This window comes from Rhinolophus sinicus, chromosome 5 (genome assembly GCF_057876585.1).
Source record: "Rhinolophus sinicus isolate RSI-liver-muscle chromosome 5, RSI-T2T, whole genome shotgun sequence".
Classification (NCBI taxonomy): Eukaryota; Metazoa; Chordata; class Mammalia; order Chiroptera; family Rhinolophidae; genus Rhinolophus; species Rhinolophus sinicus.
Window position 1 is genome coordinate 110,403,534 of NC_142505.1, and position 16,054 is coordinate 110,419,587.

Sequence of the window (16,054 nt, forward strand, 5' to 3'; positions counted from 1 at the left end):
GGCCTCTTTTCCTGAGTTGATTTGGCTCCCGCCCAAGTCTGAGCAGCTCAGGCCCCGTGCAGGGAGTCACGGGTTGGGGGAGGCCCAGGAGTCCGGTGGAGCGATGGACTGGGTTCTGGAAGGAACAATGGAAGGTCCTGGTGTGGTGTGGTGTGGCGTTGGGTTGAACTGTGAGGGGGTGTGCTGTCAAATTGAGATGGGCCCAGGGAAAGTTAGGTCCAGTTTGGGCATTGCTGAGACACCCAGGAGGTGGCGGGATGTAAGTCGGATTCGGGAAGAGCACGGCGTGGAGATGGTCAGCTGGGATCTTTGCGTGGGTGACACCCCCCCAGGGAGTGGGTGCTGAAGAGACAGCAGAACCAAGATCCTGGCCAGGGCCCCCAGGGTCCGGGGTCTGGGAGGAGGAAGGAGTGGCCGGTGTGGCGGGGACAGCGGGTGTCCTGGGAGCCGCATGGACGAGGGACCCTTGAGACGCTGCTGCTGGCCATGTTCCGCATGGACGGGGAAGTGACCAGTGGACTCGGTGACCTGGACAGCAGGGTGTCTTGGATGACAGCTGGCTCAGGAGAGTGCGGGCGAGAAGGTCATGGGGCCGCACAGACCCACGGCTGCAGCGCCGGAGCTGGAGAGACGTGGCCAGAAAGCGGGCGCGCTCCTGTGTGCGTGCGTGCGCCGCGTGCGTGTGCGCGTAGACGGGCCATAAGCGCACCGAAGGCTCGGTACACACGGAATGGATCGGGGAGAGGGCGCAGTTAGCGGGAGCGGAGGCGTTCCTGCGTGTCCAGGAAGGGCACCCAGGCCCGTGGAGGGGCTGCCATGGGCAGGAGTGTGGATCCGCCGCTGGCCCAGGGATTAGAGCACGGGCAGCATGCGTGGCAGTGGGTGAACGGCCTCATGAATGGGGGCGGAGAGGGAGTGGGGCTGGGGACAGAGGAGGTGCCCGTCACCTGGGACGTGGGATCCCCAAGGGCCCTGAAGCTCTTGGTCTGGAACTCAGGGCGGTGTACACTGGCCGGGGGAGAGTCTGCCTCCAGCTGCCCAGGTGCAAAGCAGACCGAGGGCTGGGCTGGGCGCCACAGGACAGATGAGATGCTTGGCCCACAGACAATGTGGACGCGAGAGGCCAGGAGAAGTGAAGGTGAGTTCAAGGGTATGACTGGACCTGGGATGTTGGTCACGGGAAGGATGAGGGATCAGGGGCCCAGCAGAATCAGGAAATTGGAGGGAGTCAGCCAGTCACAGGGGAGGCGGAGGCAGAGTGACTGCTGCCACCATGGGGTGGGCAAGGTCTGGGGAGTGACTATGGATTGCGGCCCGACTGACTGAGAGGGCAGAGTCTTTGGAGGACGAGAGAGCAGGGTAGGGCTGGTGGGCAGACTGTCGGGCTTGGCTCAGCCTGAGAACCTGCATTTCCAGCAAGTTCCCAGGAAATGCAGGCTGCTGGGCTGGGGCTCAGCTGTGACCACATCACAGCAGGAAGAGAGCTCTCAGTGGCTGAGGTCAAGGATTTAGGGATTCCACTGGGATGGGCTACGAGGAGTTAAGCAACCAGAGCCAGGGGACAGACAGGACAGTGGCAGGGGTACCTGATGGCATGCAGCAGCGGGCTCAAGCTTGCCTCTTGATGTTACACATACTGCAGGAACCACATTTGGGTAAGAGCGTTAAGGTTCGTGACGTGACTTTTCAGAGCAAGCACGGAGCTACAGAGAGGGTCTCCCCTCCTTGCCACTCGGGTTGCGCCCCCTAGATCCAGGCCTGGGTTCTGGGAAAGGTGGATTCGGGCTGGGAGAGAAACCACCAGCTCTGGCCACCAGCTGGCGCCCAAGGTCTGTGGTCGGTTGACATGAAGGGATCCGGGAAGCCTGGGAGGGGCTATTGGGGGTGTATGGGGGAGCGGCCACAGCTCTGAGCCTCCAAACTCAGCGTGACAGCATAATCTGGGCAATGTCCAGGGACCTGGGTCCCTCACAGCGATGCACCAAGTGCCTTCTGTGTGTCCAGCCGCGGGCTCAGACATAGCATGGGGAGGGTCACCTCCAAGAACATTTAGTGAGGCTGAGGCGGGGGTGGGCAGGCAGGCCTGTAGTGGCAGCAGGACTGGCCAGCTGGTCTGACCGAAAAAAGGTGAGGCTGGCCTTGACCACACACTTTCCCTCTGACCCCAGTCCCAGGGGGCAGGACTGGCTGAAGCAACTAGCAGGGTCTGGCCTCGCACCTATGAAAGGCCATGGTTGCTGCTGCTGGTTGGGCCACATGGGCAACCTGAGCTGCCCTCCTACCTCCTAGCCTTCTGGGGGTGCTGAGCCAGTGGGTCCCACTTTGCCGGCAGTGCTGGGACCTGGAGTGCCCTCTGCCCTGCCGTCTTTCTGCTCCAGCTCAGATGCCTCTTTGGGGAAGTCTGCCATGATAGGCTGGGTGAAAGGAAGTCTGTTTAAACTGAGCAGGGAGAGACCCCACCGTGGCACCCCTTGAACTCCTCCCAGACCTGGCACTTGCCTGCCTAGCAGCATGGAAGCTGTGGGGAGGGGGCTCCAGCAGCCCCCAGCATTGTTTCTACCCCTTATTCTTGAAAGGGCACGACTGACCAGCAGTTTGGGATGAGCCAGGCTGGGAACATGGAGCCCCTTGGGCCAGTGAGGACCCTCTCCAACCAGCCACCAGCCCAGTGTGTGGTTTGGGGACGATGATGCCACTGGAGGGTGGGGTATGGTGAGGTCACCTCGTCTGCCTCCATGACTCATCTCGTGGGGGAGGGCCCCCTTCCTCACAGCCCTGAGGGTGGTGGGTGGAAGAAAGCAGCTGCCCAGTTCCTGGAAGGCCCCTCCGGGACCTGCCTCTCCTTCTGAGAAGAAGATCGTCCCTTCCTCCCTCAGCTTCTCATTCAGAAGAGGAGAGGGCCGTGTTGCCGCTGGCCTGGGCTGCTTTGTGGGCCCTCCCAGGCCCAGAGCACCAGGAATGAAGCTGCATTTGTTTTTCCCCATTTCTCAGATGGAGAGGTCAAGGCTCTGGGAAGGGCAGGGCATCCTCCCAATCCTGCCCAGTACCCCTCTGCACTGCTGTCCCCGCTCGGGGACAGTCGGGATGGCCCCAGCTCTGATGAGGGTCCACGTGTTCAGACAGGGCCGCACAGCCACACCTGTGCCCCAGGGCCCCGCCAGCTCTGAGAGGCTGATGCCAGCTGCCAGAGGCGGCACTGGGGCCCTGGCTCTAACTGGGCTCCTCTGACTCACCCCGGCAGGAAGGAGGCCCATGGCCTCTGCCCGCACTCGGCAGCAGTTGGGCTGTCACTCCCGCTGCGTCATCAGATGTGACCACTGCCTCCACCCAGCGTGGCACACAGTGGTCTGGCCGTGTGATACAAGGGGCCCTCCTTCCCGCCCGTGTACCAGTCATGGCCCACCCCCCAGGAAAGCTGCTCCAAGGCTTTCTGGAAGCCACACGCTGCTGACTCAGGCCTGTTCAAGGCAAGATGGGGTCAGGCCCTGGCCAGTTGCCCCCAGGCCAGAGCAGCCACCCGCAAGAATGTGAAGGTCCTGTGTGTCCCAGCTTGGGGAAGTGGAGGATGGGAGCCTGTGACTGGTAGGGTGGGGCTGGCATTCTGCCCCCAGCAGGTCAGGGGTGGGGAAGGGAGGCACGTTTCATGTGACTTTGCTTTTTTTCCTGCTTTTATTCTTATTAGCATTTATTTGATTAATTTAGTTTTTGTTTCTTCTGGGCTATCTTTTTCTTCTGTGCAAGCTCCTCTCAGGGAGCACATCAGTGTGGCGGGGAGCTCCTCACGGTCAGTCCATGAATGGCACGTCTTGGGGGGGGTGTTCACCTGGCTGTGCTCAATGACCAGTCTACGTCTAAACCCCAAAGCTCAATGCTCCTCTCTGCATTTTTAAGTGTGTACAGCAAAAAGCCAGCACCCTTTGGGCCACCAACCCTGCGTCCAGCTGTTTGGCCTGGGCACACCTACCAATTCCACCATTGTAATGACAGAATGACACAGACTGCTTCTGTAAAGTGACATCCTTCAGACACTTGGTGGCTTTTTGGATATGCATATCCTTGATGGCCAGGGGAGTTTTATGAGTGTTAAGTGAACACAAAGATTTGAACCTCTTGATATGCATGATTTTGTGGGGTTTTCTGGGTCAAGTGACCAGTGAACCATTTTTAGAGGTCACCTCAGGCCCCTTACAGAAAGAGGAAGCGAAATGACTTTGCTTTTTAATATGTTGACCGGACTGAGCTTGGGGCAGAGTGGGGATGTGGAGTAGGGAACCTGAGGCCAGTAGCCAGCCAGAGCCCCCAGGGAGGTCTGGCTCAGAGTGAGGAAGAGGAAGTGAGGCCGCCCCTGCTGCGTGCGTGTGGGGGTACAGGGAACTCCCCGGCAGACGCTGCAGCAGCCCTCCAGACTCCTGCCATCCTCCGAGTCTTGATTTGAGGAAGAAAGGGCACCGAGGAGGAGCTACCTTCTGACGAAAACGGCAGTGTGAATGCTGGCACAGCCGCCTGAGCCTGTCCAGGCAGGGGTGGGCACGGAGGCCTCTCACAGAGACGAGGCAGGGTCCAAGGCCCAGCCAGCCTCCGAGGTGCAGCGCTTCCCCCTGCACCTGGGGCATCTTCTGCTCTGAGCCTGTTTCCCTTCCTACAAAATAGGACAGCAATGTGGCCTCTGTGGGCATGTGACGGGGATGAAGCCAGATAAGGAGGTCCCAGGCCCAGCACAGCACCCCCGGCCATCCTACAGGGAGGGCTGACTCCCCGGCCAGCAGGGTTGGTCCGCACAGGCTGGGGCTACACAGCCTGAGGGGCCCTACTCTCAGGGGACCTAAATTCCGTGACCCCCTGACTGCGCCTCCCAGGCACGCGCAAGTAGCTATTTTGATCCCAAGTTCCCTTCCGCACCCACGGGCTTCCCTCCTCACCTCTCCCATGTGAGCGTGTGCAAAGGACAGTCCCCAGGCGCCTGGAGCCACCTCAGACGACCTGTACCTCAGGTTCACCCAGCCAAGACCAGGACCCCTGGATTGCCCCAAAGAGCACCTTTATTCACAGCAAAGGACATCACCATAGCAACCACACTCCAATTCCCTGAGAACTTTTCCCTTATTGTTCACTTTCCTAGCTATGTCTTTGCAGAAAGAAAAACAGAAGACAGAACACACACCCTGGGCTAGGTGCGCCAGCCAGCGGGAGACAGGTCCGATGCCAGGGACAGAAATACCCAGAGTGTGAGATTGCCCGCTTTCACCACAAAGAGGATCCCAAGTGTGGCTTCTGCTTTTTCTGATCCACAGAAAAGATTAAAGAACACCCTCCCAGCTCCCCCAAAACAAAGACAAAACACCCTACTTTATACCCACCCCCCTTTTGAAAAACAAGCACAGTAAAAAAATACTGTCACAATATTTACAGACACACCCACTATGGGCGACTTTCTCTCTACTTTGGAGAGGAGATAAAATGCTCAGCTCTGACCCCCCCATCCTGGGGAGACAAAGGGAAGACCTCTGAGAGGCACAGAGGGCTGGGGAGAGCCACTGTCCACCCAGCCACATGGCCACTGGGGGCTGAACGGAGCCGCTGGGCCTGGGCAGGGGCTGCTGCTGCTCAGCCACAGTGCCCAGGCCAGAGGTCAGTGTGAAGAGGGGACTGGGCCACTGCTCCCCACACCCAGCTTCCCTGCACTGAGCATGGCTCACTGTCCTGGGGGCTGAGGCGGGGCAGGAAGAGGAAGGCGCCCACACAGCTCTGCAGAACAGCCTGATCCCCATACTGCCAAAGACCCCACCGAAATAACATCGAACTGCCCTCAGAGTGACCTCAGACATACAAATCCTTCCGTGGCTAGGGCTCTGCCTAACCCACGGAGCGTGGAAAGGCAGACAAGTGGCACTGGTGCCTGCTCCTTGGCAGAGAACTGCCCAAGTGTCTGCTACGCAGATGGGCACATAGTACACACATGGAGGCACAGCCCTGGGAGCCTCGAAGGACAAGGCCAGGGTGGCACAACAGGGGTTCCCGGGCCCTTTGGATACCAGGGGCACCCGGGACCGGGTCTCAGCCGAGGCTGCTAGAAGACGGCGGTGCGGGGACACCAGGGTGTGTCCGGGTACAGGTGGCAGTGGATGGAGCGGAACCTGTGGGGACAGAGTGGGGGGGTGGTCCGTGTGGGGTGGGGGTGGTAAGCACCCATATTCAGACCCACAGCACCATGGGTCCTGGGACACTATAGTGTGGTGCTGGCTGACACCCACTTCTAGTTCCACCAGACCTTCAGCAGACTTTACGTAAGCCCCCGCCCCATCTGGGCCTATTTCCTCACCTGGATGGGTCAGCCTCCACCGAGAAGGGCCCCTTCACATGGACAGCGTTCCGTTTGTTTTCAAACATGCCGTAGCTCAGGGTTACCTGTGTGGACAGGGCAGCGTGATGGTGGGAGGGGCCCCGAGGCCCTCAGCCCTGCCCGAGTCTGGCCCTGTGGCTCTGAATGGGGAACAGCCTTGCCTTCTGCCTCCCCCCTTGGACCAAGAAGGGAGGCCAATGAGCCACGTGACACCACACCCCACTTGCTCTGCATACCCCGGGAACAAAGTCCAAAGTGGGGCCTCGGCTGGGGCTGGCCAAGTTGCCAGTTGTGGCAAGAGAATACCCCCAAAGGCAGGAAAACACCTGAAAAGCACAGAGTAGATGTGTCACTGTGCAGACAAAAGATGGGAAGGACGGACTAGAGAATGTGAGTGGGCCCACACCGGTGGGGGGATTGGGGTGCGTAGGTGGTGGCCAACAGTGGGGCCCTTCCTGACCTCTATATTTAAAACTGACCCCCCACCCTGCACTCCGCCCCCGCCCATCCCTTCTTGGGCCCCCAGGTAAGCACACCTGCTCATGGAGCTCCGAGGCAGGTACCTGCTGCAGGTTCTCCAGGTGGGAGTGGAAGAGCCCGCTGCGGATGAGACGCACGCCAAGCAGGGCCTCCACAATGTAGCCGATGGTGCAGTCGTCCGGCAGCCGGATCCGCTCGGCTGTGCTCATGAAGTGGCCCCCACTGTGGGAGGGAAGGGCCAGAATATGAGCAGAGACAGGAGCCTGAGGCCCACTGGGCAGGACTCCGCCAGGCAGCAGTCTCACAGAGCTTAGAAGCCGGGCGCAGAGAGGTGGTGAATGAGCCCCATGCAGCAGGGTGCAGACCACATCTGTGTCCCTAACGGGCTCTCCTGCTGGCAGCTCCCCATTTCCCTCCCTGAGCCCAACACCAAACCCTCCTTTGCACCAGCTTGATAATTTTCTGCGAGTCAGGGCTTGCTGGGTGCAGCAAGGGGTCGTGGGTGCTAACCGACTGGGGCCTGCTGGCTGGAGATGGGAAGTGGTGGGGACCATGACTCAACCTGCCCACGCATGTGAGGTTGGGGACCCACGGCAGGCCCCACTTGGGGGAGCCCTGAGACCTAGGGCCATCTGGCTGGCCCAACAGCCCCACCTGTGCCCCAGGGCACTCACCTGGCCCATGGGCTCATCTTCAGGGCCAGCCCACGGCTGATGCAAAAGCCAGCCCCGCCAGTGGCAAACCAGAAGTGGACAGGACGCTGTGGGAGGGGGCAACGTGGTGAGACCCCCACCCCAGGCTGCAGGGGCACCCTCAGCCTCCACCCGCTAGCTCAGGTGTGAGCGGACAGACCACTCACCATCTTATTCTCGCTGACCCGCTCTGTGGCCTGGATGGGCCTGTCCAAGCTGGGCTTGCCGATGTAAACATCCTGTGTGTGGGGGTAGCTGGCCAGCAGGCGCAGCAGGGCCCGCACGTTGACGTAGTTGTCATCGTCCACGTGGCAGAACCACCTGGGGGTAAGGCAGGGCCATCAGGGGTTTGAGTGGGGTTCACGCGGTGCCAAGGGTGGGTCCTGCTGGGATAGGAGCCTGGACGGGGGCTTTCCTTGGGTCCAGCCAAAGGCCAACACTCACTTTCTGCCGGACGCGATGAAGTGGTCATACTCCACCGCCATCTTGCAGGATAGGGCCTGGCGGCTGTGGGCAGCCGAGCAGTTCGTATTGACCACATTGTCTGTGGACAAGGGGATGGGGCTGTAATTTGGCCCGAGCTGGCTCAGAGAGGGCAGCCTGTCCTGGAGTCACACAGCAGCCCCATGAGAACAGAGCAGGGTAGAGCAGGGGGCTGTCTGTCCCAGGGCGCCTTGGGTTCAAGCGGTGACCTGCAGAAGGCTCTCCCGCTCAGCCCCCTCCCCAGTGCAGGACACAGGCCTGGAGACCCCTCCTCCCCACCCCAGCCCAACCCTGTCCCGCCCCTGCCCATTCTGGAGGCTTTTTCCCAGCACCCGACACCTGTTGCTCAAAGGGGCCCCAGAGCTGAAAGGGCCTCATTTGCATGAGAATTATGGGGGGGAGCGAGTGGGGGGTCGGGACACAGAGCAAAGCAGTGGAGTGAAGTGCCCTCCCAGGCCCGTGGCCTCTGTGACCTCTTCATAAGGGGGGTGGGGAGAGGATTTCCTCCTGGGAGTGGCAGCCCCCCTCGCCTCCCCAAGTCCAGGGCTCACCCATGTGCCTGGCCAGGGCCTCATCTTCCCCGTCGGTGAAAATGAACGTCTGGAAGGAGAAACATGGCCTGGAACAGGCTACCCCGGGCCACTGTGGGGGTCCGGGGCTGGGCATCCTGGGGTTTCAGCATCTACAGCTCAGTCATGCCCACTCCCCACCCTTCTCTGAGCCTCAGTTTCCCCACGTGTACAGAGCAGGGGGTCGTGCCCAACCTGAGTGGAAGCAGAGCTGGGGCTTATGCAGACCCCACCCCCCCATGTCGACAGCTGGGCCCAAGGTCACCTGGTAGCTGTGCTGGCACGAGCCAGGTGGGGTGCCCCGCCCACCTGCCAGGTAACCAGCTCCAGGACCGCCCTGCACACCTGGCAGGGCACACACCCTTATTGACACAGCAACCGGCCTGTGGGAGGGGGCAGAGGGTGGTGGGGGATAGGCAGAGGAGGTCGGCTTTGGGAAGCCAAGTCTCAATCAGTGGAGGACAAAGGCCTCTGCTGGGCGGCTGCCAAGCCCTGGCGGACAAAGGGCCTGGAGGGAGGATGAATCACCAGGCATTGTCCGCCAGCTTTATCCCGACCGGGCTGCGGGAGAGGGCGCAGGGCTGGCCTTAACTCGGCCGCGTTAAGCAGGAGTGGCCGGCTGCCTATTACCATACAGCTGGCCTGGTTAACTGGGCTGGGCTGGGTGCAAGGTCCGGTGGGCAGGGGTGCGGCCAGGGCACAGCAGTCCTCAGGGCTGGGCTTTCAAGCCAGGGCCCCCCACGCCCCTGGCTGTGACCGGTGGGCAGGTCACCTTCTCTGAGCCAATGGAGCCACTGCCGTTCTCTGGAGACGCCGTCCGTCCCGTCCGCAGGGATGAGGCAGGAAGCTGCACGTGCCCCCGCCCCAGGATCAGTGCCCTGGGCACCCATGCTGACAGCATCCCCCTGCTGTTGCTTGGGCAAGGAAACCGGGCTTGAAGACAGGCCTTGCCCAAGCCACATCAAGGCTCCACCTGTGCCAGCACAGGGCCATCCCCTGCCAGGATCGCTTCAAGGAAGGGGGGCAACGGGGAGGGGCCAGGAGCTGCCGGCGCCCGCCTGGGCCGGTCGGCACACGGGAGGAATGTTCCTTCCTCTGCCCCGCCCGCCCAGCGCGTGCCGCCCGGCGCACCCAGGCACGGCTGAGTGCAAAGCTTGGGGCGCCGTGGGGGTGCTCAGAGCAAAGGCTGCAGGAGACCCCCGCCTCAAGGCCTGCCAGGCCTCGGTTTCCTTCTGTGCATAAACGGGTCCTAGAGAGGATCTAGCATGTGCACACATGGGGACCTGGGGACCCACCCTCACCTGGGCAGCCCCAGCTCCTTGCCTAAGCCTGACCCCAGACCCGAACACACACTGGGGTGTGGCCACAAGCTATGGATCCCAGGCTTAGAGCTAAGGGGGTGGCAGGCCACATCTACACCCTCTCCACATACGTACCCCTCCTTCCAGAGCCCAGCAGACACCCCAAGGCGGCCCGCACGCACAGACTCGCACCCAGCCCCCCACCCGCTCCCCAGCATCTCAGCCCAGGAATGCCGTGGGAGGCGGAGGCCGGGCCCGTGCAGACACCAATGCCACTGCATTAAAAGGAAAATGCTTTCTTAATGAGATCAAGGAGGCCTGTTCTCCCGCGCTTTAGTGGTGCCCTAAAAACCCGGCCCAAGGCTACAGAGATTAAAGTCACCTTTGTTCCGGAGGAGTGCTTGTGAGGGTGGGGCAGTGGGGGGAGGGTGCCTGGCCTCCTGTCTCACCACATCACAGCAACCAGCAGGAGGGACAGGCTGCTTGGCGCGCCTCGCCCACTGCTCAGAGGGTCAGTTTCCCCGCTCTGTAAAAAGGGCGCAAGAGGTGCTCACCTGTGCCCAGAGCAAAGTACCCTTAGAGGTGGGCACCATTACCACCCAAGTGGGGAAACTGAGGCCACAGGGGCAACCTCCAGCCTGTGGTCATATCCTGGGGCAGAGGTGGTGCTAATCCAGTGGGGCCATGCTTTCCAGGGACCCCCCCCAAGCCCCCTCCCCACATCCCCAACAATGGGTCTGAAGAAGGAAGAGCAGGGCAGCAGGGCAACAGGGCTGGCGGAGGGCAGGAGGGGGGACACCCACAGGAAGCTGCATTGTTCCCGGAGCTGCGATTCAAAGAAACACAGGATGCCAAGCTCTCCCCCAACCATTGTGGCCGCTACCACTGCCACAGCCTGGCCCACTCCTGGGAGGGGTGGGGGAGTAACGTGTGGGCCAAAGGCCCAGCCCCTCCTCCTGGACTTCAAGGCCCATCACTTGTGGCCCCTTCTGACCCTGGCCCCCCCACCCTGCACTGCAATTTCTGGAAATTTCTCGCACTTCCCCCTTGCTCGTGCTTATGTGCCCAGACTGCCCTTTCTGGGCATTTTCTACTCTCAGTCTAGCTCAAATGGCACCTCCTCCAGGAAGTCTCCCCCCCACCCACCACGTGGGTCAGATGCCCACTCTCAGCTCACACAGCCTCTCTGGGTTTCCCCCACCACAGCCCTGACTTCCTTGATTCTCCCCCATCAGACTGGGTCTGAATCACCCTACACAGGGCTGGCAGAGGAAGGAGTACCCTCTGCTGTGACAGTTTCGAGGACCCCTCCCCGACAATACACCATAAGAACGGCTCCTGGTGCTGCGATGTGAGCTGATGCTGGGGGCAGATCTGGCTTCTCCTAGGTGGGGTCAGAGGCGAGAAGGAAAGCTGAGTGGTCCTCCAGCTGGGTGGGAGTGACGGCGCCCACCCCAACTGAGTGCACGCTGGGCTCACTCCCTACCTCCAGGTTTCCCCAGTCCTTTCACAACACAGTATTGGAAGGGCACTGCTTTCCCCATTTCAGAGCTGAGGAGACTGAGGCTCAGAGAGGCCCCAGGTCTTGCCCAAGATCACCCAGCTCAGCTGGAACTTGTACCTGAGACCCCCAACCACATTCCTTCTGCTGGAGAAAACTCCCAAAGTCCAAGAGGAGAGATGCTCAGAGCAGGTGGCAGCCCAGAGAGGGCTGAACGCTGCTGAAGGTCACACAGCAGGGAGGCAGAGCAGGGGGAGGGGCCTGGCTCATGAACGGTGCCCCACAAGGACTGTCAGTTAGGGATGTGGGGTGGGGGGGGACTGTAGGCCCCTCATCTCCAGGCAACCTGAGTGGCCAGCGCCAGCGGCGGTTCCCATGGAGCGCATAGCTGCACACAAGAGGCCGGACGCCTTTCTGGGCTGGAGAAAGGGGCTTTGTTACCTTGCCCGAGGCCGGCGTGAGAGCCGCCTGGCGCTGGGAATCCTAACGGCCCAGCCGCCAAACAAAACCCGTGCCCACGGCCCCCTCCCACTGGCCCGCTGAGCCCCTGGGAAAGGCACACTGTGTTCCCAGGAGACTACCATGGGGTTCCCGGGGTCCCCCATCCCCACACTGGGACCAGACGGGACCCTGCCCCCTAGTCCTAGTCATGACCTCACCAGGGCCCTGCCCCAAAACAGGACTCAGCAAGGCCAGAAGGCCCCAGGCCTGGGTGATTTAAACAGGGAGGAAAAGGTGTGGGGTCTTCTCTTGTGTCTGGTACAGAGAATGAACTCTGTACTAGTCAAGGGTTCCTCACCCCAAATGGCCAGTTAGTCCCTTGAATCTCCCAGCCCAGGAACATTCCCTCACCACCCCTCCCCTGGCAGGGCCCACACTCTGCCCGGGTCCAGCCCCCATCCAACTGGTCCAGCCCCCATCCAACCGTTTTTTCTGCAGCCTTGAGGGAGATTTTCAAATTGGGGTGTGTCTTTACTATGTGTCTGTAAGAAGTTGATGCTCAACTAGGGTGTATCAAGCACAAGGTTCCAGGCTCCAGAATCCTGCACTGCAGGGAGAGGGTCTCCACACAAACCCCCAAACCCAGGGCTCTTTGTCTTGTGAAATGTACTCCCCAGAGCTCACCAACACCGACCCCCAACTCAGATTATCGTCAGGAACGACTTGTCCCCCATCCCATAGCAAAGATTGGGGTGGGGGAGGGGACGGCCCTGTGTCCTGGGGTCCTAACCCCCCATTCCACCTCTGAGCCCATGGTTGATGCCCATGTGGAATCTGGCTTGGGGAGGTTTGGGGACAATAACGTCCTATTAATGTGCTCCAATGTTTGGAGGATCAGAAGTATCACAGGCACAAACCCCAAGCATTGGCACTGGTGTAAGGTCAGTGCGCTGGGGACGGGTCCCCGTCCAACACTTCCACAACTGTATGGGGAGGGTGGCCCCACCAGGCAAACTGGGCTGGAAGGGGATGGACTGGCGTCACTACCAGCACAAATTCCCAGTGGCTGGGCAGAGATGCAGCCTGGCGCCCATCGGATACTGCCACCAGCTGGACAAGACAGAGCCCCCTACCCCGCCCGCCCCAAGCCGCGGGGCTCACCATCTCCTTGTGGCGCGAGATCCACGTCTCCAGCAGCAGGTCCAGGCGCGCGCGGTGAAACTTTTTGGTGGTCTTCACCGCGATGAAGACGTCGAGGGGCGTGAGCGGCTCCGACTGGGGCCGCAGGTGGCCGTCGGCGGGACGGAAGGCGCTCCTGGGCGGTGGGCCCGCGTCTCTGCGCGCGCGGGTCAGCAGGCTGAAGTATTCGGACAGACTGTGCACCTCGCGGGCGAGGGCTCCGGGCGCCGCCCCCGCCTCCAGCCCCGGCGCCGGGGCCGCCCCCGCGGGGCCCGCCAGGCTGCGCAGCGCGCGCCGGCCGCGCTCGGCGGGCTCCGGGGGCGGCGGCGGGTCGGCGGTGAGCACCAGCAGGCAGGCGAGCAGCGCGCCCGCCAGCGCCAGCAGCAGGCGTCGGCCGCAGCGCTTGAGCATTGTGGGGTGCGCCCTGCCCCGTGCGCCCTGCCCGGTGCGCGCTGCCCCGCACACCCGCGCGGAGGATCCCTGGTCCAGCAGCGCGTCCAGCAGAGCACCGCCAGCGCCCTGAGGCCTTAAACCTCGCCGCTCTGGCTCCTCCCCGAGGGCGGGGCCTCAACCAAGCCCCGCCCCCGCCACGCGCTCACTGGCTCCCGGGGCGGGGCCTCGCACGGGTTGCCCCCAGACCCTGCAGCGCCCACGTGGGGCCGCTGCGGGGGCCTGGGAACTGAGGAGAGGGCGCCGCAGACCCCTCCCTCAGTGCTCATGTGCATGCCCCGCCCCTCCCGGGTCGCCCTCCGCGGGCAGCCGAGAGACGTGGGGCTTTGGTCCCAGCCGGCCCCGGTGGCCCTGAAGAGGAAACGCAGGCTGGCCAACGCCGGCGGGGGTTGCACCCTGGCGCCTGGCACGCGGAGGGGCGCGCCCTCGGCGCTGTGACCGGGATTCTGGGACAGGGGCCTTAGGCTCAATCGTCCCTCAAAGGACGTCCTTACTTCCTCGCTGTGCACTTCCCCTCCCGAAGCCTGGCTTCCTCCGCATGGGATGGTGCTGGCCAAGTCACTGGGGCGGCGCCTGGGTGGACCTGAGCGTTGGGTCCTGGGCAGCTGTTATAAATATGGAGGAGGCGCTTAGCTACCTGAGCCACAGGTGGATACGCGAGGTTCCAACGAGAAGGCACCTGTACCAAATTCCACCCTCGAGCTAATTTCCTCGAGTCCTGGACCAACGTCGGGGTATTGGTTCCCCCGAAATCCTCCGGGCGTCCCTTGGCGAGATGAAAATAAGGTCGCCCCGCCCCGCGCGGGATGAAAGGCGGCCTTCTGTTCCATTTGGTCCCTCCGCGCTCGGGCCAGATGTGGCCCAGCTGTGCCCCGCCCCGCCTCCCCGGCACACGGCGGCCCCCACCCCCGGCCCTTCCCACGGGTCGGCCCGGCCCACCGCACGAGCAGGGGTGGCAGGAATGCGCGCCTGCAGTCCCAGTTGATGGTGAAGGGTGAGGGGCCCGGAAGTGCCCAAGGGCCCCCCAGCCTGGGACCGGGGTCCGAGCCCTCTGCCCGCAGCATGTTCCGGAAGCACAGCGAGGGGCGGCTCTCCGCTTGGCTGCACCTCCCTTCCCTCTCTCTTCGGCTCCGTGACCACCAAGGCTAGGCAAGCTACACTGTTTACCCCTTAGCGCTCATTCTCACCACCGGCCAGGTACCCACCCAGCTCTTGCTTACCCCTCTGCCTGCAATGGCATTTTTAGTTTACATGCCCTTTCATGGTCCCTCTCCCTCCACCTGAATGCCAAGTGTAAGAGAACAGGGCCTGGAACATAGTAGGCGCTCTACAAAGATTTATTGAGAAGATGTCTGGCCCCACTCCCAGACTCCTGCCCAGCAGGCTGTGGCCCATTTGCTCTTAGGGCGTCAGATCCTCTGTCATGGATGGGGTGGGGGATGGAGGTTCCCAGGCCTCTTCCTGTCACCCACGCCAGGTAATTAGCAGGCACCACCTCCGTCAGGCAGAGGCCTGAGCAGATGGTGCTGGCTGTGCCCAAGTGACAAGTCTCCCGTGGTGTCACCTCCTGCCATAAACCCCTCCCCCACCATCCCGACCCCAGCCTTGGAGCCTCTAGGCAGCTGGAGAGGTGGGGGTGGGCAGGAGGAAAAAGGACCGAGGGCTGATGGCTGATGGCTGATGGCTGGGTGGACTGCCCCTAAACAGTCTGCTGAGTCCCAGGTCAGCCCCAGCCTCTGGTTTGAAGGGTCTGCACGTTCTCACCCCACCAGCAACTCCTATCTACCCCATATCTGGGTGATTTTCCCCCACCTCCTTCATCTCTGTCCTGGCCCCCCAGCCTCTGTATCTCCTTGTCCCCAATCTACCTGGTTTATTTATTCTCCACTCAGAAACCACTCAGCTCTAATCGTATCCCCCTACACACACGCACACGCACAGATCACAATCGTCCATGGGTCCCTATTGCCTCTGCGTTCGTCCTGGCCCAGTGTCCACACACCTTGTGACAGTGCAGGCCCCTGGAATCCCTGCTCATCCCCTTCCAGCCCAAGCAACATCGAGTCCCGAAATCTTTGCGTGAGCTGTGCCCTGTTCCTAGGTTTGAGGTCAGTGGCATCAATAGTCAGTGGTACCCACTAGGTCTGAGCATTCTTCAAGAGCAGGAGGGCAAGCAGCACACAGCCATGCCATCTCATACCCCCACTGACAAGGTCCTGGGAGCCAGCCCCTCGGTGGCCCCCAGCCCAGGGGGTGGGATTCCCTGCCTGGCACCCCAGAGCACCCATGCTTGCTCTGACTCATGCTCCCAGCACTTTGACACACCAAGCAGTGGGAACAATGTGCCCATTATGCAAAAGGCAAGGTGAGGCTCAGGGGCTGCTGCCTTGTACCCGGGGAGTGAGGGGCGCAGGAGCAACTGTACAGAGGGGATTGGCCCAGCCTGGCAGGGGCAAGGTGAGAACCCAGAAGGGGGTTTCCTGCACCTCTCTGAGGCCAGGCTTGGTCAGAGTGGGGGTCCCGAGTGCAAGTGCCTGTCAGGCAACAGCAGGACAGAGCCCTCAGCGTCCTGTGGGGGCCATCGGCTTTGGCAAGAGTGATTCAATTTCTCTGCTGTC

General features: G+C 61.9%; 1 protein-coding gene across 2 annotated transcripts; it reads right to left on the reverse strand.

Moving 5' to 3' along the window:
• Positions 1–5,014: 5,014 nt before the first annotated feature.
• On the reverse strand, positions 5,015–14,299 carry LFNG (LFNG O-fucosylpeptide 3-beta-N-acetylglucosaminyltransferase). Of its 2 annotated transcripts, XM_019757544.3 has the most exons (9): positions 12,969–14,299; positions 9,337–9,411; positions 8,547–8,595; positions 7,957–8,056; positions 7,680–7,833; positions 7,495–7,580; positions 6,877–7,042; positions 6,320–6,405; positions 5,015–6,134 (listed from the first exon to the last, which is right to left on the reverse strand). In XM_019757544.3, exons 1-9 carry the CDS (start codon positions 13,395–13,397, stop codon positions 6,068–6,070), a joined length of 1,212 nt encoding a protein of 403 aa, XP_019613103.2. In that variant the 5' UTR covers positions 13,398–14,299; the 3' UTR covers positions 5,015–6,067. The 2 variants fall into 2 exon arrangements, with proteins under 2 accessions (XP_019613103.2, XP_019613104.2); XM_019757545.3 differs by lacking the exon at positions 9,337–9,411 and having other exon boundaries at positions 12,969–14,021.
• Positions 14,300–16,054: the final 1,755 nt, after the last annotated feature.

Excerpts from the sequence above, each read along its gene's own strand:
- LFNG (XM_019757544.3), bottom strand. The coding sequence starts at position 13,397 with ATGCTCAAGCGCTGCGGCCGACGCCTGCTGCTGGCGCTGGCGGGCGCG. Across the intron at positions 8,596-9,336 it reads GCTCCATTGGCTCAGAGAAG|ACGTTCATTTTCACCGACGG; the intron begins GTGACCTGCCCA and ends TTCTCCTTCCAG. Across the intron at positions 8,057-8,546 it reads GGCCCTGGCCAGGCACATGG|ACAATGTGGTCAATACGAAC; the intron begins GTGAGCCCTGGA and ends CCTTGTCCACAG.